At 41.0% G+C, this 26,103-nt stretch overlaps 1 protein-coding gene across 16 annotated transcripts in view; it reads right to left on the reverse strand.

Annotated features, from left to right (window-relative positions):
- magi2a (membrane associated guanylate kinase, WW and PDZ domain containing 2a) overlaps window positions 1–23,338 on the reverse strand; it is a 328,630-nt gene extending 305,292 nt beyond the window's left edge. For 15 of the 16 annotated variants that reach the window (XM_073946372.1, XM_073946344.1, XM_073946347.1 and 12 more), the window contains exon 1: window positions 22,544–23,338. In XM_073946372.1, the coding sequence (XP_073802473.1) occupies window positions 22,544–22,856 (313 nt within the window). In that variant the 5' untranslated portion in view covers window positions 22,857–23,338. The remainder of the gene's footprint in view (window positions 1–22,543) is intronic. The other variant, NM_001327853.1, reaches the window with a different exon arrangement.
- Between the last annotated feature and the right edge of the window lie 2,765 nt (window positions 23,339–26,103).

Here is a 26,103-nt window from a genome sequence, read left to right on the forward strand (position 1 = left end):
AGAGAACAGCGAACAATAATAATTTAAGCCAATATATAAAAAAAGATCTAAGAAAATCACAGATTTATGCCAAACTTCCTCCTGTCAGCAGGTGGCGCTATAACTGTGACTTAAGATTGGCATGTAGATGTCTTCCTGAGAAGAATGTTATCAACCATGTGAAGTTTCAGGCACATGGGACATTGTGTGGCTGAGTTATAAGCCAAACTACCTTCTGCCAGCAGGTGGCATTATGACTGACTCAATATTGTTATGTGGATGTGTTCAGGAGCGGACTTTTATCAAACATGTGAAGTTTCAGGCAGATCAGAGATTGTGTGGAGATTTTGTTTTAAGACAAACTACATTCTGCCAGCAGGTGGCGCTATGAAAGACTCAATATTATTATGTAGATGTGTTTAGGAGAGGACTTTCATCAACCATGTGACATTTTAGGCAGATCTGACATTGTGTGGCCGAGTTACAAGCCAAAATTTCTTCTGCCAGCAGGTGGTGCTATGACTGACTCAATATTGTTATGTGGATGTGTTCAGAAGAGGACTTTCATCAACCATGTGAAGTTTCAGGCAGATCGGACATTGTGTGGTTGAGTTATAAGAAATTCCTGTTCCATGGCGAAGCGTTGAGGTTTGTCATGCCGCCACGGACACGCCCTTCTGCAAAAACTCTAGATCTTCACAATATATCATCGCTAGAGCTTTCAGATGACACCACTCTATTTTGGTGCTGATACGGGAAAGTTTGTGGAAGGAGTTTGTTACAGTGTCAAACATGTCATTTCCTGTGGCCAGCAGGTGGCGCTATAACTGTAACTAGATATCGGCACAAAAACCTGATCAGGTCAGGACTGTTATTAAATGTGTGAATTTTGAGGCAGACCGAATATTGCATGCCAGAGTTATAAAGACTTCCTGTTTTGTGGCGAATCATCAAAGTTTGCGAGGCCGCCACGGATACGCCCATCTATGAAAACTCTAAAGCTTCGCAATTTAACATCACCAAGGCTTTAAGATGACAAAACCCAATTTTGGTAATTATCAGATAAAATCCCTAGGAGGAGTTTGTTAAAATACAACGCCTGAATATGGCAAAAGAGCCACTTTTTGGCCACAGGAAGTTAAAAATATCCGACTTCCTGTTGGGTTTGAGATATGGCTCCAAGAGACTTTTTCGTATGTTTTGCCATGTTTGAGGTGTGTGCCAATTTTTGTGCATGTGCGTGATTCGTAGATCGGGGGCTCGTCCGTTTAATTTTTCTAGGTGGCGCTGTCGAGTCATTTTGCCACGCCCACTTCAATATTGTTATTTGGATGTGTTCAAGAGATGACGTTTATCAACCATATGAAGTTTCAGGCAGATCGGACATTGTGTGGTTGTGTTATAAGGACTTCCTGTTCCATGGCGAAGCGTTGAGGTTTGTCATACCGCCACGGACACACCCCTCTGCGAAAACTCTAGATCTTCACAATATACCATCGCTAGAGCTTTCAGATAACACCACTCAATTTTGGTGTTGATACGATAAAATTTGTGGGAGGAGTTTATAACTCCGTAAATCATGTCATTTCCTGTGGCCAGCAGGTGGCGCTGTAACTGTGTCTGGATAGCGGCATGTAAACGTGTTCAGGTCAGGACTCTTATCAAGCGTGTGAATTTTGAGGCAGATCTGATAATGCATGCCTGAGTTATAACTACTTCCTCTTTTGTGGCGAATCGTCAAAGTTTGCGAGGCCGCCACGGACACGCCCATCGACGAAAACTCTAAAGCTTCGCAATTTAACATCGCCAAGGCCTTTAGATGACAAAACCCAATTCTGGTGTCGATTGGATAAAATCCCTAGGAGGAGTTCGTTAAAATACAACGCCTGGAAATGGCAAAAACGCCACTTTTTCGCTGCAGGAAGTTAAAAATATCTGACTTCCTGTTGGGTTTGAGATATGGCTCCAAGAGACTTTTTCGTATGTTTTGGCATGTTTGAGGTGTGTGCCAATTTTTGTGCATGTGCGTGATTCGTGGATCGGGGGCTCGTCCGTTTAATTTTTCTAGGTGGCGCTGTCGAGTCATTTTGCCATGCCCACTTTCGAAGCCCATAACAAACGTAAATTTTCGCCACTTCTGAGGCGTGTGCAAAGTTGCGTGAGTTTTCGGGCATGTTTAGCCCCTCAAAACCGCGATTCATTCCGCAGGAGAATAATAATAATAATAATTAAAGCTGCAAGCAGCGATGATAGGGACCTCGCACCCGGGCTCACCGCCGCCCGGTGGCCTCAGGATGACAGAGAACAGCGAACAACATTAATTTAAGCAGATATATATAAATAACCAGAGAAAATTAAAGATTTATGCCGAACTTCCTCCTGTCAGCAGGTGGCGCTATAATTGTGACTAAAGATTGTTATGTAGATGCCTTCAGTAGAAGAGTCTTATCAACCGTGTGATTTTTCAGGCAGATAGGACATTGTTTGGCTGAGTTATAAGCCAAACTACCTTCTGCCAGCAGGTGGCGCTATGACTGACTCAATGTTGTTATGTGGATGTGTTGAGGAGAGGAATTTAATCAACCATTTGAAGTTTCAGGCAGATCAGAGATTGTGTTGCTGAGTTATAAGCCAAACTACATTCTGCCAGCAGGTGGCGCTATGACAGACTCAATATTATTATGTAGATGTGTTTAGGAGATGACTTTTATCCACAATGTACAGTTTCAGGCAGGTCAGGCATTGTGTGGCTGAGTTATAAGCCAAACTACCATCTGCCAGCAGGTGGCACTATGACAGATTCAATATTGGCTTTTAAATGTCTTCAGAAGAGGAATTTAATCAACCATGTGTAGTTTCAGGCAGATCAGACATTGTGTGGTTAAGTTATAAGGTAAAATTCCTTCTGTCAGCAGGTGGCGCTATGACTGTGACTCAATATAGGTATGGGGATATGTTCAAGAGGGAAATTTAATCAACCATGTGAAGTTTCAGGCAGATCGGACATTGTGTGGTTGAGGTATAAGGACTTACTGTTTCATGGCGAAGCATTGAGGTTTGTCATGCCACCACATACACGCCCCTCCGCAAAAACTCTAAATCTTCACAATATATATCATCGCTTGAGCTTTCAGATAACAACCAACCAAATTTAGTGCTGATACGAAAAAAATTTGTGGGAGGATTTTATTACTCTGTAAATCATGTAATTTCCTGTGGCCAGCAGGTGGCGCTATAACTGTATCTGGATATTGGCATGTAAATGTGTTCTGGTCTGGACTCTTATTAAACGTGTGGATTTTAAGGCAGATCTGATAATGCATGCCTGAGTTATAATGACTTCCGGTTTTGTGGCGAATCATCAAAGTTTGCGAGGCCGCCACGGACACGCCCATCGACAAAAACTCTAAAGCTTCGCAATTTAACATCGCCAAGGCCTTTAGATGACAAAACCCAATTTTGGTGTCGATAGCATAAAATCCCTAGGAGGAGTTCGTTAAGATGCAACGCCTGGAAATGGCAAAAATGCCACTTATTTGCCGCAGGAAGTTAAAAATATCCGACTTCCTGTTGGGTTTGAGATATGGCTCCAAGAGACTTTTTCGTATGTTTTGCCGTGTTTGAGGTGTGTGACAATTTTCGTGCATGTGCGTGATTCGTAGATCAGGGGCTTGTCCGTTTAATTTTTGTAGGTGGCGCTGTCGAGTCATTTTGCCATGCCCACTTCATTATTGTTATGGGGATGTGTTCAGGAGAGGACTTTTATCAACCATGTGAAGTTTCAGGCAGATCGGACTTTGTGTGGTTGAGTTATAAGGTCTTCTTATTCCATGGCGAAGCGTTGAGGTTTGTCATGCCGCCACGGACACGCCCCTCTGCCAAAACTCTAGATCTTCACAATATATCATCGCTAGAGCTTTCAGATAACACAACCCAAATTTGGTGCTGATACGAAAAAATTTGTGGGAGGAGTTTATTACTCTGTAAATCATTTCATTTCCTGTGGCCAGCAGGTGGCGCTATAACTGTATATAGATATCAGCATGTAAACGTGTTCAGGTCAGGACTCTTATCAAGCGTGTGAATTTTGAGGCAGATCTGATAATGCATGCCTGAGTTATAACGACTTCCTGTTTTTTGGCGAATCGTCAAACTTTGCGAGGCCGCCACGGACACGCCCATCGACGAAAACTCTAAAGCTTCGCAATTTAACATCGCCAAGGCCTTTAGATGACAAAACCCAATTTTGGTGTCGATCGGATAAAATCCCTAGGAGGAGTTCGTTAAAATATAACGCCTGGAAATGGCAAAAACGCCACTTTTTCGCCGCAGGAAGTCAAAAATATCCGACTTCCTGTTGGGTTTGAGATATGGCTCCAAGAGACTTTTTTGTATGTTTTGGCATGTTTGAGGTGTGTGCCATTTTTCGTGCATGTGCGTGATTCGTAGATCGGGGGCTCGTCTGTTTAATTTTTCTAGGTGGCGCTGTCGAGTCATTTTGCCACACCCACTAACGAGACCCATAATAAACGTAAATTTTCGCCACTTCTGAGGCGTGTGCAAAGTTCCGTGAGTTTTCGGGCATGTTTAGCCCCTCAAAATCGTGATTCATTCCGGAGGAGAATAATAATAATAATAATAATAATAATAATAATTAAAGCTGCAAGCAGCGATGATAGGGACCTCGCACCCAGGCTCACCGCCGCCCGGTAGCCTCAGGATAACAGAGAACAGCGAACAATATTAATTTCAGCCGATATATATAAAGAACCTGAGAAAAATCACAGATTTATGCAAAACTTCCTCCTGTCAGCAGGTGGCGCTATATCTGTGACTCAAGATCGGCATGTAGATGTCTTTAGGAGAGGCATCTCATCTAACCTGTGAATTTTCAGGCAGATCGGACATTGTTTGGCTGAGTTATAAGCCAAACTACCTTCTGCTATCAGGTGGCGCTATGACTGTGACTCAATATTGTTATGTGAATGTGTTCAGGGGAGGACTTTTATCAACCATGTGAAGTTTCAGGCTGATCGGACTTTGTGTGGTTGAGTTATGAGGACTTCCTGTTCCATGGCGAAGCGTTGAGGTTTGTCATGCTGCCACAGACACGCCCTTCTGTGAAAATTTCAGACCCTAACAAAATGTAATTGCTAGAACTTTCAGATAACAACCAACCAAACTTGGAGCTGATACGAAAAATTTTGTGGGAGGAGTTTATTACTCTGTAAATCATGACATTTCTTGTGGCCAGCAGGTGGCGCTGTAACTGTATCTGGATATTGCCATGTAAATGTGTTCAGGTCAGGACTCTTATTAAACATGTGAATTTTGAGGCAGATTAGATAATGCATGCCTGAGTTATAATGACTTCCGATTTTGTGGCGAATCGTCAAAGTTTGCGAGGCCGCCATGGACACGCCCATTGACAAAAACTCTAAAGCTTCACAATTTAACATCGCCAAGGCCTTTAGATGACAAAACCTAATTTTGGTGTCGATCAGATAAAATCCCTAGGAGGAGTTCGTTAAAATACAACGCCTGGAAATGGCAAAAATGCCACTTATTTGCCGCAGGAAGTTAAAAATATCCGACTTCTTGTTGGGTTTGAGATATGGCTCCAAGAGACTTTTTCGTATGTTTTGGCGTGGTTGAGGTGTGTGCCAATTTTCGTGCATGTGCGTGATTCGTAGATCAGGGGCTCGTCCGTTTAATTTTTATAGGTGGCGCTGTCGAGTCATTTTGCCACGCCCACTTCACTATTGTTATGGGGATGTGTTCGGGAAAGGACTTTTATCAAGCATGTGAAGTTTTAGGCTGATCGGACATTGTGTGGTTGAGTTATAAGGACTTCCTGTTCCATGGCGAAGCGTTGAGGTTTGTCATGCCGCCACAGACACGCCCCTCTGCGAAAATTCTAGATCTTCACAATATATCATCGCTAGAGCTTTCAGATAACACCACTCAAATTTGGTGCTGGTACAATAAAGTTTGTGGGAGGAGTTTGTCACACTGTAAAACATGTCATTTCCTGTGGCCAGCAGGTGGCGCTATAACTGTATCTGGATAGTGGCATGTAAACGTGTTCAGGTCAGGACGCTTATCAAGCGTGTGAATTTTGAGGCAGATCGGATAATGTATCACTGAGTTATAATGACTTCCTGTTTTGTGGCGAATCGTCAAAGTTTGCGAAGCCGCCACGGACACACCCATCGACGAAAACTCTAAAGCTTCGCAATTTAACATCGCCAAGGCCTTTAGATGACAAAACCTAATTTTGGTGTTGATCGGATAAAATCCCTAGGAGGAGTTCGTTAAAATACAACGCCTGGAAATGGCAAAAATGCCACTTTTTCGCTGCAGGAAGTTAAAAATATCTGACTTCCTGTTGGATTTGAGATATGGCTCCAAGAGACTTTTTCGTATGTTTTGGCATGTTTGAGGTGTGTGCCAATTTTCGTGCATGTGCGTGATTCGTGGATCGGGGGCTCGTCCGTTTAATTTTTCTAGGTGGCGCTGTCGAGTCATTTTGCCACGCCCACTTCCGAGACCCATAATAAACGTAAATTTTCGCCACTTCTGAGGCGTGTGCAAAGTTCCGTGAGTTTTCGGGCATGTTTAGCCCCTCAAAATCGCGATTCATTCCGGAAAAGAATAATAATAATAATAATAATAATTAAAGCTGCAAGCAGCAATGATAGGGACCTCGCACCCGGGCTCACCGCCGCCCGGTGACCTTACGATGACAGAGAACAGCGAACAATAATAATATAAGCCAATATATTTAAAAAAAACTAAGAAAATCACAGATTTATGCTAAACTTCCTCCTGTCAGCAGGTGGCGCTATAACTGTGACTCAAGATTGGCATGTAGATGTCTTCAGGAGAGGAATTTAATCAACCATGTGAAGTTTCAGGCACATGGGACATTGTGTGGCTGAGTTATAAGCCAAACTACCTTCTGCCAGCAGGTGGCGTTATGACTGACTCAATATTGTTATGTGGATGTCTTCAGGAGTGGACTTTTATCAACCATGGGAAGTTTCAGACAGATAAGAGATTGTGTGGAGATTGTGTTATAAGACAAACTACATTCTGCCAGCAGGTGGCGCTATTAAAGACTCAATATTATTATGTAGATGTGCTCAGGAGAGGACTTTCATCAACCATGTGACATTTTAGGCAGATCTGACATTGTGTGGCCGACTTACAAGCCAAACTTCCTTCTGCCAGCAGGTGGCGCTATGACTTTGACTCAATATTATCATGTAGATGTGCTCAGGAGAGGACTTTCATCAACCATGTGAAGTTTCAGGCAGATCGGACATTGTGTGGCCGAGTTACAAGCCAAACTACCCTCTGCCAGCAGGTGGCGCTTTGACTGACTCAATATTGTTATGTAGATGTGTTCAGGAGAGGACTTTTATCAATCATGTGAAGTTTCAGGTAGATCGGACATTGTGTGGTTGAGTTATAAGGACTTCCTGTTCCATGGCGAAGCGTTGAGGTTTGTCATGCCACCACAGACACGCCCCTCTGCAAAAACTCTAGATCTTCACAATATATCATCGCTAGAGCTTTCAGATGACACCACTCTATTTTGGCGCTGATACGGGAAAGTTTGTGGTAGGAGTTTGTTATAGTGTCAAACATGTCATTTCCTGTGGCCAGCAGGTGGCGCTAAAACTGTAATTGGATATCGGCACGTAAACCTGGTTAGGTCAGGACTGTTATTAAATGTGTGAATTTTGAGGCAGATCGAATATTGCATGCCTGAGTTATAACGATTTCCTGTTTGGTGGCGAATCATCAAAGTTTACGAGGCCGCCATGGACACACCCATCGATGAAAACTCTAAAGCTTCGCAATTTATTATCACCAAGGCTTTAAGATGACAAAACCCAATTTTGGTGTTGATTGGATAAAATCCCTAGGAGGAGTTCGTTAAAATACAACGCCTGGAAATGGCAAAAATGCCACTTTTTCGCCGCAGGAAGTTAATAATATCTGACTTCCTGTTGGGTTTGAGATATGGCTCCAGGAGACTTTTTCGTATGTTTTGGCATGTTTGAGGTGTGTGCCAATTTTCGTGCATGTGCGTGATTCGTAGCTCGGGGGCTCATCCGTTTAATTTTTCTAGGTGGCGCTGTCGAGTCATTTTGCCACGCCCACTTTAATATTGTTATGTGGATGTGTTCAAGAGATGACGTTTATCAACCATGTGAAGTTTCAGGCAGATCGGACATTGTGTGGTTGAGTTATCAGGACTTCCTGTTCCATGGCGAAGCGTTGAGGTTTGTCATACCGCCACGGACACGCCCCTCTGCGAAAACTCTAGATCTTCACAATATATCATCGCTAGAGCTTTCAGATAACACCACCCAATTTTGGTGCTGATACGATAAAATTTGTGGGAGGAGTTTATTACTCCGTAAATTATGTCATTTCCTGTGGCCAGCAGGTGGCGCTGTAACTGTATCTGGATATTGGCATGTAAACGTGTTCAGGTCAGGACGCTTATCGAGCGTGTGAATTTTGAGGCAGATCGGATAATGCATGCCTGAGTTATAACGACTTCCTGTTTTGTGGCGAATTGCAAAGTTTGCGAGGCCGCCACGGACACGCCCATCGACGAAAACTCTAAAGCTTCGCAATTTAACATCACCAAGGCCTTTAGATGACAAAACCCAATTTTGGTGTCGATCGGATAAAATCCCTAGGAGGAGTTCGTTAAAATACAACGCCTAGAAATGGCAAAAACGCCACTTTTTCGCCGCAGGAAGTTAAAAATATCCGACTTCCTGTTGGGTTTGAGATATGGCTCCAAGAGACTTTTTCGTATGTTTTGCCATGTTTGAGGTGTGTGCCAATTTTCGTGCATGTGCGTGATTCGTATATCGGGGGCTCGTCCGATTAATTTTTCTAGGTGGCGCTGTCGAGTCATTTTGCCACGCCCACTTCCGAAGCCCTTAACAAACGTAAATTTTCGCCACTTCTGAGGCGTGTGCAAAGTTTCGTGAGTTTTCGGGCATGTTTAGCCCCTCAAAACCGCGATTCATTCCGCGGAAGAAGAAGAAGAAGAAGAAGAAGAAGAAGAATAATAATTAAAGCTGCAAGCAGCGATGATAGGGACCTCGCACTCGGGCTCACCGCCGCCCGGTGGCCTCAGGATGACAGAGAACAGCGAACAGTAATAATTTAAGCCGATATAATAAAAAAATCTGAGAAAATAACAGATTTATGCCAAATTTCCTCCTGTCAGCAGGTGGCGCTATAACTGTGACTCACGATTGGCATGTAGATGTCTTCAGGAGAGGAAACTTATCAACCATGTGAAGTTTCAGGCAGATCGGACATTGTTTTGCTGAGTTATAAGCCAAACTGCCTTTTGTCAGCAGGTGGCGCTATGACAGACTCAATGTTGTTATGTAGATGTGTTCAGGAGAGGACTTTTATCAAACTTGTGAAGTTTCAGCCAGATCGGACTTTGTGTGGTTGAGTTATACTGCAAACTACCATCTGTCAGCAGGTGGCGCTATAACTGTGACTTAAGATTGGCATGTAGATGTCTTCCGGAGAGGAATCTTATCAACCATGTAAAATTTCAGGCACATGGGACATTGTGTGGCTGAGTTATAAGCCAAACTACCTTCTGCCAGCAGGTGGCGTTATGATTGACTCAATATTATTATGTAGATGTGTTTTGGAGAGGACTTTTATCAACCATGTGACATTTTAGGCAGATCTGACATTGTGTGGCCGAGTTACAAGCCAAACTACCTTCTGCCAGCAGGTGGCGCTATGACTGACTCAATATTGTTATGTGGATGTGTTCAGGAGAGGACTTTTATCAATCATGTGAAGTTTCAGGCAGATCAGACATTGTGTGGTTGAGTTATAAGAAATTCCTGTTCCATGGCGAAGCGTTGAGGTTTGTCATGCCACCACAGACACGCCCCTCTGCAAAAACTCTAGATCTTCACAATATATCATCGCTAGAGCTTTCAGATGACTTCACTCTATTTTGGTGCTGATACGGGAAAGTTTGTGGGAGGAGTTTGTTAGAGTGTCAAACATGTCATTTCCTGTGGCCAGCAGGTGGCGCTATAGCTGTAACTGGATATCAGCACGTAAACCTGATCAGGTCAGGACTGTTATTAAATGTGTGAATTTTGAGGCAGATCGAATATTGCATGCCAGAGTTATAAAGACTTCCTGTTTTGTGGCGAATCATCAAAGTTTGCGAGGCCGCCACGGACACGCCCATCGATGAAAACTCTAAAGCTTCGCAATCTAACATCACCAAGGCTTTAAGATGACAAAACCCAATTTTGGTGTTTATCAGATAAAATCCCTAGGAGGAGTTCGTTAAAATACAACGCCTGGAAATGGCAAAAGCGCCACTTTTTCGCCACAGGAAGTTAAAAATATCCGACTTCCTGTTGGGTTTGAGATATGGCTCCAAGAGACTTTTTCGTATGTTTTTCCATGTTTGAGGTGTGTGCCAATTTTTGTGCATGTGCGTGATTCGTAGATCGGGGGCTCGTCCATTTAATTTTTCTAGGTGGCGCTGTCGAGTCATTTTGCCACGCCCACTTCAATATTGTTATGTGGATGTGTTCAAGAGATGACGTTTATCAACCATGTGAAGTTTCAGGCAGATCGGACATTGTGTGGTTGAGTTATAAGGACTTCCTGTTCCATGGCGAAGCGTTGAGGTTTGTCATACCGCCACGGACACGCCCCTCTGCGAAAACTCTAGATCTTCACAATATAACATCGCTAAAGCTTTCAGATAACACCACTCAATTTTGGTGTTGATACGATAAAATTTGTGGGAGGAGTTTATAATTCCGTAAATCATGTCATTTCCTGTGGCCAGCAGGTGGCGCTGTAACTGTATCTGGATATTGGCATGTAAACGTGTTCAGGTCAGGACGCTTATCAAGCGTATGAATTTTGAGGCAGATCGGATAATGCATGCCTGAGTTATAACGACTTCCTGTTTTGTGGCGAATCGTCAAAGTTTGCGAGGCCGCCACGGACACGCCCATCGACGAAAACTCTAAAGCTTCGCAATTTAACATCGCCAAGGCCTTTAGATATCAAAACCCAATTTTGGTGTCGATCGGATAAAATCCCTAGGAGGAGTTCGTTAAAATACAACGCCTGGAAATGGCAAAAACGCCACTTTTTCGCCGCAGGAAGTAAAAAATATCCGACTTCCTGTTGGGTTTGAGATATGGCTCCAAGAGACTTTTTCGTATGTTTTGGCATGTTTGAGGTGTGTGCCAATTTTCGTGCATGTGCGTGATTCGTGGATCGGGGGCTCGTCCGTTTAATTTTTCTAGGTGGCGCTGTCGAGTCATTTTGCCACGCCCACTTCCGAAGCCCATAATAAACGTAAATTTTCACCACTTCTGAGGCGTGTGCAAAGTTGCGTGAGTTTTCGGCCATGTTTAGCCCCTCAAAATCGCGATTCATTCCGGAGGAGAATAATAATAATAATAATAATAATAATAATAATAATAATAAACGGAGCAATTCCAATAGGGCCTACGCACCGTTTCGGTGCTCGGTCCCTAATAATAAACGGAGCAATTCCAATAGGGCCTTGCAATGTTCGGTGCTCGGTCCCTAATAATAATAATAAACGGAGCAATTCCAATAGGGCCTACGCACCGTTTCGGTGCTCGGTCCCTAATAATTAAAGCTGCAAGCAGCGATGATAGGGACCTCGCACCCGGGCTCACCGCCGCCCGGTGACATTACGATGACAGAGAACAGCGAACAATAATAATTTAAGCCAATATATAAAAAAAGATCTAAGAAAATCACAGATTTATGCCAAACTTCCTCCTGTCAGCAGGTGGCGCTATAACTGTGACTTAAGATTGGCATGTAGATGTCTTCCGGAGAGGAATCTTATCAACCATGTGAAGTTTCAGGCACATAGGACATTGTGTGGCTGAGTTATAAGCCAAACTACCTTCTGCCAGCAGGTGGCGTTATGACTGACTCATTATTGTTATGTGGATGTGTTCAGGAGCGGACTTTTATCAACCATGTGAAGTTTCAGGCAGATCAGAGATTGTGTGGAGATTGTGTATTAAGACAAACTACATTCTGCCAGCAGGTGGCGCTATGAAAGACTCAATATTATTATGTAGATGTGTTTAGGAGAGGACTTTCATCAACCATGTGACATTTTAGGCAGATCTGACATTGTGTGGCCGAGTTACAAGCCAAAATTTCTTCTGCCAGCAGGTGGCGCTATGACTCTGACTCAATATTATTATGTAGATGTGCTCAAGAGAGGACTTTCATCAACCATGTGAAGTTTCAGACAGATCGGACATTGTGTGGCCGAGTTACAAGCCAAACTACCTTCTGCCAGCAGGTGGCGCTATGACTGACTCAATATTGTTATGTAGATGTGTTCAAAAGAGGACTTTTATCAATCATGTGAAGTTTCAGGCAGATCAGACATTGTGTGGTTGAGTTATAAGTACTTCCTGTTCCATGGCGAAGCGTTGAGGTTTGTCATGCCACCACACACACGCCCCTCTGCAAAAACTCTAGATCTTTACAATATATCATCGCTAGAGCTTTCAGATAACAACCAACCAAATTTAGTGCTGATACGAAAAAAATTTGTGGGAGGAGTTTATTACTCTGTAAATCGTGTAAATTCCTGTGGCCAGCAGGTGGCGCTATATCTGTATATAGATATCGGCATTTAAACGTGTTCAGGTCAGGACTCTTATCAAACGTGTGAATTTTGAGGCAGATCGGATAATGCATGCCTGAGTTATAACGACTTCCTGTTTTGTGGCGAATCTTCAAAATTTGCGAGGCCGCCACGGACACGCCCATCGACGAAAACTCTAAAGCTTCGCAATTTAACATCGCCAAGGCCTGTAGATGACAAAACCCAATTTTGGTGTCGATCGGATAAAATCCCTAGGAGGAGTTCGTTAAAATACAACGCCTGGAAATGGCAAAAATGCCACTTTTTCGCCGCAGGAAGTTAAAAATATCCGACTTCCTGTTGGGTTTGAGATATGGCTCCAAGAGACTTTTTCGTATGGTTTGGCATGTTTGAGGTGTGTGCCAATTTTCGTGCATGTGCGTGATTCATAGATCAGGGGCTCGTCCGATTAATTTTTGCAGGTGGCGCTGTTGAGTCAATTTGCCACGCCCACTTCAATATTGTCATGTGGATGTGTTCAGGAGAGGACTTTTATCAACCATGTGAAGTTTCAGGCAGATCGGACATTGTGTGGTTGAGTTATAAGGACTTCCTGTTCCATGGCGAAGCGTTGAGGTTTGTCATGGCGCCACGGACACGCCCCTCTGCAAAAACTCTAGATCTTCACAATATATCACCGATAGAGCTTTCAGATGACACCACTCAAATTTGGTGCTGATAAGAAAAAATTTGTGGGAGGAGTTTGTTACACTGTAAAACATGTAATTTCCTGTGGCCAGCAGGTGGCGCTATAACTTTATCTGGATATTGGCATATAAACGTGTTCAGGTCAGGACTCTTATCAAGCGTGTGAATTTTGAGGCAGATCTGATAATGCATGCCTGAGTTATAAAGACTTCCTGTTTTGTGGCGAATTGTCAAAGTTTGCGAGGCCGCCACGGACACGCCCATCGACGAAAACTCTAAAGCTTCGCAATTTAACATTGCCAAGGCCTTTAGATGACAAAACCCAATTTTGGTGTCGATCGGATAAAATCCCTGGGAGGAGTTCGTTAAAATACAACGCTTGGAAATGGCAAAAACGCCACTTTTTCGCCGCAGGAAGTCAAAAATATCCGACTTCCTGTTGGGTTTGAGATATGGCTCCAAGAGACTTTTTCGTCTGTTTTGGCATGTTTGAGGTGTGTGCCAATTTTCGTGCATGTGCGTGATTCGTGGATCGGGGGCTCGTCCATTTCATTTTTCTAGGTGGCGCTGTCGAGTCATTTTGCCACGCCCACTTCCGAAGCCCATAACAAACGTAAATTTTCGCCACTTCTGAGGTGTGTGCAAAGTTGCGTGAGTTTTCGGGCATGTTTAGCCCCTCTAAATCGCGATTCATTGGAGAGAAGAATAATAATAATAATAATTAAAGCTGCAAGCAGCGATGATAGGGACCTCGCACCCGGGCTCACCGCCGCCCGGTGGCCTCAGGACGACAGAGAACAGCGAACAATAACAATTTAAGCCGATATATATAAAAAACCTGAGAAATCCACAGATTTATGCCAAACTTCCTCCTGTCAGCAGGTGGCGCTATGACTGTGACTCAGTATTGTCATGTAGATGTCTTCAGGAGAGGAATTTAATCAACCATGTGAAGTTTCAGGCAGATCAGACATTGTGTGGTTGAGTTATAAGGACTTCCTTTTTCATGGCGAAGCGTTGAGGTTTGTCATGCCGCCACAGACACGCCCCTCTGCGAAAACTCTAGATCTTCACAATATATCATCGCTTGAGCTTTCAGATACACAATCAACCAAATTTGGTGCTGATATGAAAAAATTTGTGGGATGAGTTTATTACTTTGTAAATCATGACATTTTCTGTGGCCAGCAGGTGGCGCTATAACTGTATCTGGATATCGGCATGTAAACGTGTTCTGGTCTGGACTCTTATTAAACATGTGAATTTTGAGGCAGATCGGATAATGCATGCCTGAGTTATTATGACTTCCGGTTTTGTGGCGAATCGTTAAAGTTTGCGAGGCCGCCACGGACACGCCCATCGACAAAACGTCTAAAGCTTCGCAATTTAACATCGCCAAGGCCTTTAGATGACAAAACCCATTTTTGGTGTCGATAGGATAAAATCCCTAGGAGGAGTTCGTTAAAATACAACGCCTGGAAATGGCAAAAACGCCACTTATTTGCCGCAGGAAGTTAAAAATATCAAACTTCCTGTTGGGTTTGAGATATGGCTCCAAGAGACTTTTTTGTATGTTTTGGCGTGTTTAAGGTGTGTGCCAATTTTCGTGCATGTGCGTGATTCGTATATCAGGGGCTCGTCCGTTTAATTTTTCTAGGTGGCGCTGTCGAGTCTATTTGCCACGCCCACTTCAATATTGTCATGTGGATGTGTTCAGGAGAGGACTTTTATCAACCATGTGAAGTTTCAGGCAGATCGGACATTGTGTGGTTGAGTTATAAAGCCTTCCTGGTCAATGGCGAAGCGTTGAGGTTTGTCATGCCGCCACGGACACACCCCTCTGCAAAAACTCTAGATCTTCACAATATATCATCGCTAGAGCTTTTAGATAACACTACCCAATTTTAGTGCTGATGCGATAAAATTTGTGGGAGGAGTTTGTTACTCTGTAAAAACATGTCATTTCCTGTGGCCAGCAGGTGGCGCTGTAACTGTATCTGGATATTGGCATGTAAACGTGTTCAGGTCAGGACTGTTATTAAACGTGTGAATTTTGAGGCAGATCGGATGATGCATGCCTGAGTTATAACGACTTCCTGTTTTGTGGCGAATCGTCAAACTTTGCGATGCCGCCACGGACACGCCCATCGACGAAAACTCTAAAGCTTCGCAATTTAACATCGCCAAGGCCTTTAGATGACAAATGCCAATTTTGGTGTCGATCGGATAAAATCCCTAGGAGGAGTTCGTTAAAGTACAACGCCTGGAAATGGCAAAAACGCCACTTTTTCGCCGCAGGAAGTCAAAAATATCCGACTTCCTGTTGGGTTTGAGATATGGCTCCAAGAGACTTTTTCGTATGTTTTGGCATGTTTGAGGTGTGTGCCAATTTTCGTGCATGTGCGTGATTCGTAGATCGGGGGCTCGTCCGTTTAATTTTTCTAGGTGGCGCTGTCGAGTCATTTTGCCACACCCACTTCCGAGACCCATAATAAACGTAAATTTTCGCCACTTCTGAGGCGTGTGCAAAGTTGCGTGAGTTTTCGGGCATGTTTAGCCCCTCTAAATCGCGATTCATTGGAGAGAAGAATAATAATAATAATTAAAGCTGCAAGCAGCGATGATAGGGACCTCGCACCCGGGCTCACCGCCGCCCTGTGGCCTCAGGATGACAGAGAACAGCGAACAATAATATTTTAAGCCGATATATATAAAGAAGCCGAGAAAATCATAGATTTATGCCAAACTTCCTCCTGTCAGCAGGTGGTGCTATGACTGTGACTCAAGATTGGCATGTAGATGTCTTCAGGAGAGAAATCTTATCAACCATGTGAATTTTCAGGCAGGTTGGACGTTGTTTAGCTGAGTTATAAGCCAAACTGCCTTTTGTCAGCAGGTGGCGCTATGACAGACTCAATGTTGTTATGTAAATGTGTTCAGGAGAGGACTTTTGTCAACCATGTGAACTTTCAGGCAGATCAGACTTTGTGTGGTTGAGTTATAATGCAAACTACCATCTGCCAGCAGGTGGCGCTATAACTATGACTTAAGATTGGCATGTAGATGCCTTCAGTAATGGAATTTAATCAACCATGTGAAGTTTCAGGCTGATCGGATGTTGTTTGGCTGAGTTATAAGCCTATCAACCTTCTGCCAGCAGGTGGCGTTATGACTGACTCATTACTGTTTTGGGGATGTGTTCAGAAGAGGACTTTTATGAGCCATGTGAAGTTTCAGGCTGATCTGACTTTGTGTGGTTGAGATATAAGGACTTCCTGTTCCACGGCGAAGTGTTGGGGTTTGTCATGATGCCACGGACACGCCCCTCTGCAAAAACTCTAGATCTTGACAATATATCATCACTTAAACTTTCAGATAACAACCCACCAAATTTGGTGCTGATACGAAAAAAATTGTGGGAGGAGTTTATTACGCTGTAAATCATGACATTTCCTGTGGCCAGCAGGTGGCGCTATAACTGTATCTGGATATCGGCATGTAAACGTGTTCTGGTCTGGACTCTTATTAAACATGTGAATTTTGAGGCAGATCAGATAATGCATGCCTGAGTTATAATGACTTCCGGTTTTGTGGCGAATCGTCAAAGTTTGCGGGGCCGCTACGGACACGCCCATCGACAAAAACTATAAAGCTCCGCAATTTAACATCGCCATGGCCTTTAGATGACAAAACCCAATTTTGGTGTCGATAGTATAAAATCCCTAGGAGGAGTTCGTTAAGATACAACGCCTGGAAATGGCAAAAATGCCACTTATTTGCAGCAGGAAGTTAAAAATATCTGACTTCCTGTTGGGTTTGAGATATGGCTCCAAGAGACTTTTTCGTATGTTTTGGCGTGTTTGAGGTGTGTGCCAATTTTCGCGCATGTGCGTGATTCGTAGATCAGGGGCTCGTCCGTTTAATTTTTCTAGGTGGCGCTGTCGAGTCATTTTGCCACGCCCACTTCAATATTGTTATGTGGATGTGTTCAAGAGATGACGTTTATCAACCATGTGAAGTTTCAGGCTGATCAGACTTTGTGTGGTTGAGTTATGAGGACTTCCTGTTCCATGGCGAAGCGTTGAGGTTTGTCATGCCGCCACGGACACGCCCCTCTGCGAAAACTCTAGAGCTTCACAATATATCATCGCTAGAGCTTTCAGATGACAGCACTCAAATTTGGTGCTGATACCATGAAATTTGTGGGAGGAGTTTGTTACAGTGTAAAACATGTCATTTCCTGTGGCCAGCAGGTGGCGCTATAACTGTATCTGGATATCGGCATGTAAACGTGTTCAGGTCAGGACTCTTATCAAACGTGTAAATTTTGAGGCAGATCGGATAATGCATGCCTGAGTTATAATGACTTCCTGTTTTGTGGCGAATCGTCAAAGTTTGCGAGGCTGCCACGGACACGGCCATCGATGAAAACTCTAAAGCTTCGCAATTTAACATCGCCAAGGCCTTTAGATGACATAACTCAATTTTGGTGTCGATCTGATAAAATCCCTAGGAGGAGTTCGTTAAAATACGACACCTGGAAATGGCAAAAATGCCACTTTTTCGCCGCAGGAAGTTAAAAATATCAGACTTCCTGTTGGGTTTGAGATATGGCTCCAAGAGACTTTTTCGTATGGTTTGGCATGTTTGAGGTCTGTGCCAATTTTCGTGCATGTGCGTGATTTGTGTATCGGGGGCTCGTCCGTTTAATTTTTCTAGGTGGCGCTGTCGAGTCATTTTGCCACGCCCACTTCCGAGACCCATATCAACCTGCTATTTACACCGCGTTTGGTGTGTGTGCAAATTTTCATGAGTTTTCGGGCATGTTTAGCCCCTCAAAAGTGCCCCGATAGGGGGCGGAATAATAATAATAATAATAATAAAAAACGGAGCAATTCCAATAGGGCCTACGCACCGTTTCGGTGCTCGGTCCCTAATAATAATAATAATAATAAACGGAGCAATTCCAATAGGGCCTACGCACCGTTTCGGTGCTCGGTCCCTAATAAACGGAGCAATTCCAATAGGGCCTACGCACCGTTTCGGTGCTCGGTCCCTAATAATAATAAACGGAGCAATTCCAATAGGGCCTACGCACCGTTTCGGTGCTCGGTCCCTAATAAACGGAGCAATTCCAATAGGGCCTTGCACCGTTCGGTGCTCGGTCCCTAATTAACCACTTGTTACAACAGCATCTCTGAACATACAACACAACAAACCTTGAAACAAATGATCTACAGCAGCAGCAGAAGAAGAGCACACAGATTACACTTCTGTCAGCTGAGAACCACAAACTGAGGCTACAATTCATCAAAACTAGACAACAGAAGACCGGAAACAGGCTACTTGAGTTTTGAGTCTGATAAGTTTTGATTTCTGCTTAGAGATTCAGAAGGTAGAATGGGGATTTCATGTAAACAACATCTATCAGTAAAATGCAGCATATTATAAAGCTAAAAACCAGATCAAATTATTTTTTTGAACATGACACTGAGTTCACTTTACTCAAATAAACAGATAACCAGAACCAGACCAAATAACCAGATCTTAACCCAATAGAGAAACTTTGGAATGCAGAGTAACAAAAGACCCTCACCATGAATGTGCAGCGAATAAATTTACAACATACTGCTATGTCAATATTAACCAAAATTATTCCCCTTTGATGTAACTATGTCATGAAGAAATAAAGCTTCATTTTTCAAATTCATATTTAAATTGCTAAACAAAAATCCCATTTACCCACTAGATAAATGTATTGATGTCAAATTAAAAAAACTGCAAGGTGTTATTAAGGTCTTTAAACAGTTACAAACAAAACAGTTGCGTTACAGTTTTTAGTACTAAGTGATTCTTCTGGATTATTGTTTTAGAATTATGTGAAGTCTGCTTATATTTGCTATTCAAATGATACAGCACACCCATATGAGCCTTCTGTAAAGCTGAACAAGCATTACTCCACTAAGGGCAAAGGTGGAGGTGACGGCTGGCAAAATTAAAATGAATTTAAAATGACTTGAAATTGAGTGCTCTGTCTGAATGGGTTTCATTTAAGATATTGATCTCTTGATTTGCTTGTGCCTACAGCAAAACACAAGGGTCATGACAATGAAACAAGGTGCCAATGTCAAATGTATCCTTCTGTTGAAATGTAGTGCATCTGAATTTGACCTTAATATGAACGTTCAAGCCCAAAGCATCACAAGAAAATATTTTAGAGATCTTGGGTGGTTGTCTGTATTGATAAGAGTCATGCACAGGGGGAAAGAAAACTAAATGAAACTGATAAAATAAAGATATACAATCATGTATTTAATATAAACGAGGGTCAAAATATGATTATTTTATTTATAATAAGGAGAATGATTAAATTCATTATAAAATCTAGAGGAGAAGCCTTATTAATTAATTTATTCACATCTTAAGATCATTTGTTTTTTCATAACAGTCACTTAAAATAGCGTTATATTGAGAAAATTCTCTATATTATAAATTATAAAATATAATTATCTATATTATAAAAATATTTTTATAATTATAAGTTGTATTATAACAACAAATTCTAACAAACATCTCATAATGAGTGACTTGCATAAGTGACTTTTTTATTTTATAATTTATCATGATCACATTCAAATATAAAACTGACAGATATTATATTATTATTATGAAAAAACTTTTAAATATTAATGACATCACTTCATATTATTTTATGGATAAATAAAATTCCTGAAAACATTTTGTATATTTACTAAAATGTTTAATAAGTCATTATATTGAGAATGTTCATCAATTATCATGCCATGTTAATTTAAAGTATTATTAAATATAAACATTTCAGTATTAAGTTCTTGTAACTGTTAAGTCCCTAAAATGTGAAATTAAAAAAAGGTAACGTTTATTCATTATAACAAGAACATGTAAAACATGTTATGGAATGAGTAATCATTTGTGTAAAAGTTTCTTATTTTTATGAGATGTTAAGTCATTACTTTGCAAAACTTTTCAGTTTTTATAGGATGTTAAATGATTTTATGAGCAAGTTGCAAATTTTTATAACTGTCCTGGGGGCTTTAGCAACAAATATTTAACCCCCCCCCCCCCCCCCCCCCCCCGCTGTAGAAGACAATTACTGAAGGCAGGTTTTAAGATGCAAAAACCTACATGTCAAAGTAAAGGAATGCCATGCACTCATCCCAACCCATAATCTTAAAGCAGCTAAAATGCTTACAATTATGGGTCTGTTGCCGAAGAGAAAGGATAAGCTACTTTGTTTAACTAAACTGGCATCATTCATGACAGTGTGATTGTGAGGTTCAGACACAGGCCTACTGGGAAAATAGTAATGTCATGATGTATTTCAGAACTGTGGCACACCCACAAAGACCAGATCACAGCCTGATAGCACAAAATAAGCTGATGGATAACGGAAAGATAAACCTTCTGTGTCAACAAAGAAGCTCAATTTGGGTAAATAGCAGGACATTTGCAAACCTTATACAGAATGTGGTATGCAGTGCAATGCCTCTGTAAATGTGACAATGACATCACATAAACACCAGGATGCACTATATGGACACGCCCCCCTTTCCAAAAACACACCAACTATGGCAAGCCGTTTTGCCATTCAATCTGTAAACCAAACTACTATCTATTTTCATGCTACTACTACCTTTTTTGCAAGGCAAGGATTAGAATTTATTTATTAGCCACTAGTGCATGCTCTTTAAAGAGTAGTACATTATTAAAAGACACCAGTACTTCATTAGACATTAATACTTAATTAGACATCAGTATTCTTATTGGTACATTATTAGATACTCCAATTTATTTATAAGAATATTTCATCTAATTAGATACTAATTCGTTAGATATTAGAACCTATCAAACTCTAGATTATTCTATAAGAAACTCATTAGTTATTCATTAGATAGTATTTCTTAATTTATTAGTGACTAGTAGCACAACACTTTATTTTAAGGTGTCTTTTTTACACATGTTCCATGTACTTACTATAGTAAATACAGTTAATTATGCATAATTATATGTAGGCATCGGCCAGTATAAGAATCTGATGTTATGATAACCTTGGATAAAAATATCACAGTTTCACGGTATTGTGTTTACTGCTCCAAAATAAGTTATTTTTAAATGTTTTGGTATTTTAAGAAGCATTTAAAATATTTTGGACCAGTAGCTTTTGATGTTCCTTTTCAGCTAAAGATACGGTTGCCCTATAGTTGTGAAAAACATGTAAAAAACCAACCAACAAACAAACAAACAAATAAATCGTACAAATAACTTAGGAATGGTAACAGAAAACTTTGGCGGTTTTAAAACCTTGAATTTTCCAAACCGCATTATACCTTGAAACCGGTTATCCTCCAATACCAAATTGCATGTAACTAACCCTAAACCTAACCAGAATTCTAACCCTATTCGTAAGTACATGGTAATTAATAATACCCAGTTAAGTCACCTTAAAAAAATAAACTGTAACCAAAATCTTTTTTTTCTTGACATTTGTCATTCAGATTTCAACTAATCAGCTTTCACTAGAACACGATCCAACTAGGGCTAAGCAAAATATAAGTTTAACAGCATTATCACAATGTGCAATAGTTTTTGTACAACTTTGAAAGGTTTTGATCATTTCAAATCATGACTAACACACACACACAAACACACACGGACACACATAAACTAGCATGAAAATATGCCAGTGTGGTTTATGTTTAATGTTAAAATGGCTTGCCATTCACCAACTCTGCTTCTATAGCAACAAACTAACAAGTTTCACGCGGGAGTAACAACTTTAACCAACACTAGTACTTTCGTCGTATGCTACATTTGGATGCAATCTGATGCATAATAGATGTGAAACCCCGTGCTCACTTCAGAATACGTACATAAACAAGTGTACAATACAGATGCGCACTAGGTTCGCCATAAGCGCATATAGTCCATATCATTATACTAGGTTCTCGTAGCTTTATTGTTGATAGATAGATAGATAGATAGATAGATAGATAGATAGATAGATAGATAGATAGATAGATAGATAGATAGATAGATAGATAGATAGATAGATAGATAGATAGATAGATAGATAGACACTTTGTCACTTTAAACAAACTTTATATGTTAAATGACAGTTAAACTGACCTTGTTTGACACACTTGAACCGAACAGGGTCTTTGCAGTGCCTGACCACAGCCCAAACATCCCTGATGGTCAGTCCGGCCACTGGAGTATCGTTTACCTCCAGAAGCAGCTCGTCCTGCTGCAGTTTGCGCCTGTCCGGTTTCACCTCTCCAATAACGGGGAACTGTCCGTTCTCCGCGCCTCCCTGCAGCTCGAACCCTAGATCCCCACTCGGACCCCTGGACAACACAACCTCATGGACTCTGTTAGTCCAGTGACTTTTCTTCTTCAGGCTTTTGGACATGTTTGAAGTTGTTGACAGGACTACAGCCATAAAAGCGCCTTGTCCGTTCAGTCGCTTCACTAAAGTTGCACGGTCATATGGTTAGAGTCTCCATATCAGCAGTAGATCCTCTACGGCAGCCTCTTAAAACTGCTCCTCTCACTGTAACAGTGATGTCCGATTCGCGTATGAACCGTTTTTACGAGCCGGTTCTTTTCGGTGATTCGTTCGAGCCAATTCCAGTTTGTGAATCATTCGGCGTAAAAAGCCTCAATTAACGCTAAACCTGACTAAAGTTACACAAATACGTGAAATATAGTGATAAACTTTAGTATTTCTTTAAAAACGCCACAACATGAATGTTTATCAGTGGATATAGCTAATGTACAAATTCTAGACTTTTAAATACCGCAACAAGCCTTCTGTGAACACTTTTGGGCGGCAAATCAAATGGGCTGTGCGCTGGAATAGATTCCTTTACACGAATCGGACTTCATAGCGCTGCACTGAAACCAAACTGCTCGGGAAAGTGAGCCGGATGTGATGTGTGGAGGAGGAGAGAAGAGACGCTTCCCGCTGGAGAAATGAAGAGAAAAGAAGAGCGAGAGAATGCAAGAAAGTAATGGAACTTTCATCACATCGTCAGCCTGGAGCGATTTTTCCATTATAAACGACCGCTGTGCCGCCTCCTGGAGAAAATGCAAAATTAAACGCGTTCAAACCTTTGGTCGAAAGTTCTGCATTTTTTTCTGCAGATGTGCTGTAGTAGCTTAGTGCTGTAGTAGACAGAAAGATCAAAGTTTCAATGCAGGGATAGAAGAAACTTTGATAAGCAAGTCATTTTAAATCATCTGACAATACAAATCATAGCTTTACATTTTAAAAGAGCATGTAATCTTTCTTCAGTTGTTTATATTTTAAGCTGCACTCAAAAATATTTTGCTGCTTGCTCAAACAACCTTAAACAACAAAATGTATGAGCTGAATCAACACAATTATTGGGGAGTTTTGTGGGACAACTTAATTGTTTTGTGTTAATCCATTCATTTTCTTTTCAGCCTAGTCCCTTTATTAATCTGGGGTCGCCACAGCAGAATAACCACCAACTTATCCAGCATACAACTTATTAGCCTACCCAATTTACCTATAGCATGACTTTAGAATCGTGGGGGAAACTGGAGCACCCGGAGGAAACCCATGCAAACACGGAGAGAACATGCAAACTCCACACAAAAACGGCAACTGACCTTCTTGCTGTGAGGTAAAAGTGCTACCCACTGCACCACCGCGCAGCCTGTATTATGTTCAATCAAATTGAATTTGTGAAAACGATTAAGTTAACTGAACCGATTTGTGTTGAGACAACATGAAGTAATTGTGTGGAACCCAGCATTTTTTACAGTGTACAATTTTACTGGACAAATTGCTTTTGAGTCCTGGAGTATGATTATATAATTGTATTTCCTCCACAGAACAGTAAATTATACATTTAATAAAATGTTTACCAGAAAATCCTAAATTTCAAAATGTTACATGAATGCAATATAAGTGAAAGGAAGGTCTGTTTAAGTAAATGTGTTGTAATTTCACAGAATCCATTTATATCCACTAAAACTAAAACCATGTAAAGCATTAGATTTTTTTCTCATTAACATAATTTAGTACTTGTAAAATAAATTCCATGTATATGCAGAAAAAAAATCAGTTCTATAAAGATCTGATGGCAAAAAAATAATCTTAATTTATATATTTTTTTATGTCTGCAGCATAAAACAAACAATGGTTTTACTGACACACTAGACTATAAATTGTACATTTAGAAGGTAGATATAAAATATATATATACAAATGTGGAATTTTAATTTAAAATGTAGAATTTTCAAGTGGTCTATTAACTTATTATATTTCTATTGTATTATAACATAAGCATGTATACACATCTACAAGATAAATACCCCAAATTAAAGAGATTATAACTCATAGAATGACAGCACAGCTGTTTTAATCTTGTGCAGTGCAGTTTTCCATATCCGAGAATCAGGTTTTCAAGTAGATTAGTTACAGAGCAACACAGCGTCACTTTATGATCAAACGCTGTTGAAACCAGGCCAAATGAGTTTTAAGTTATTATTTGTTTTGCTATAATCCATCATCACACAGAACACATGCTTTCAAGTCAGCACTTCGTCTTCCAAGACAGCTCCCATGATTCGCTTTAGAAATATTATTATGGGATATTTAACTCCATACTGAGAAAACTTCCTATTTTCTGTTCTTTTAAACTCATTTCTGCATATCTATAGTCTTCTCAATCTTACAACTTGGTTCACCATTTTTTCTCTGCCACATGGGTGTAATTTACGATAAGTGGCAAAAAAAATCTGTGAAGAACATACTGGGTACTAAGTATGCGTCATTATTCTCCCCCCAGTTCACGCATCAAGTATAAAGGCAGCATATTATAATTAACAATGTACTTTCAGGAGATCAAAATAAAAATAAAAAAAATCTCAAAGTTTTCTAAAGCAACATTACAGGTTGAGTTTTACTGTACTGTAGATCGGTGGTTCTCAAAGTGGAGGACAATGAAGGGGGATCGCCTTGTGATTTCCAAAAATCTATTTTTAACAAACCATAATTACCTTATTTTATCCACGAACTGAAGAGAAAAGAAAAATAGATGTTTATAGTTACTGTATACTATATAGTTACTATAGTATCTTATAGTTACTAGTTCTATTGGATTGCGACCCCTGGGGTAATTACATTATATTAAAGACACAGCAATAGCGTCAGATGCAGCAGATTGATTTTACAACACCACGTTAAACTTTCTGGCCCATTTACAGCACTCACATACATTAAAAAATTAAACGAAGAATAGACTTGGGTCTATTTGTGTGTGCGCGCCATTGCATGCATTGCATGCCAAAACCCACCTCAGAGCATATTGGGGGTTGCGAGTCAATGGCATTGTTATTTTGGGGGTCGCGGGCTAAAAAGTTTGGGAACCCCTGCTGTAGATAATAAACTGGAGAAGCAAAGAATTTAAATAATATGAGCTTTGGCCACAAATATCCTTGTAATGCAATGTTAAATTCAAATACCAAGCATAATATAACGTTCATGACAAATACAAGTAAAACACAATACCTCCTGCCCAGTTTTCATTTTGTATATGGATTTATTTCTAGGCCAACCTTATTAAGTGAAATTGTTTGGTTCAGTTCCTTTGAATGCAATATTCCCAAACCAGAAGTACGGCACATAATTTAAATGTCTAGTTGTTTATGTAAAC

The sequence above is a fragment of the Danio rerio genome, chromosome 4 (assembly GCF_049306965.1).
Source record: "Danio rerio strain Tuebingen ecotype United States chromosome 4, GRCz12tu, whole genome shotgun sequence".
Classification (NCBI taxonomy): domain Eukaryota; kingdom Metazoa; phylum Chordata; class Actinopteri; order Cypriniformes; family Danionidae; genus Danio; species Danio rerio.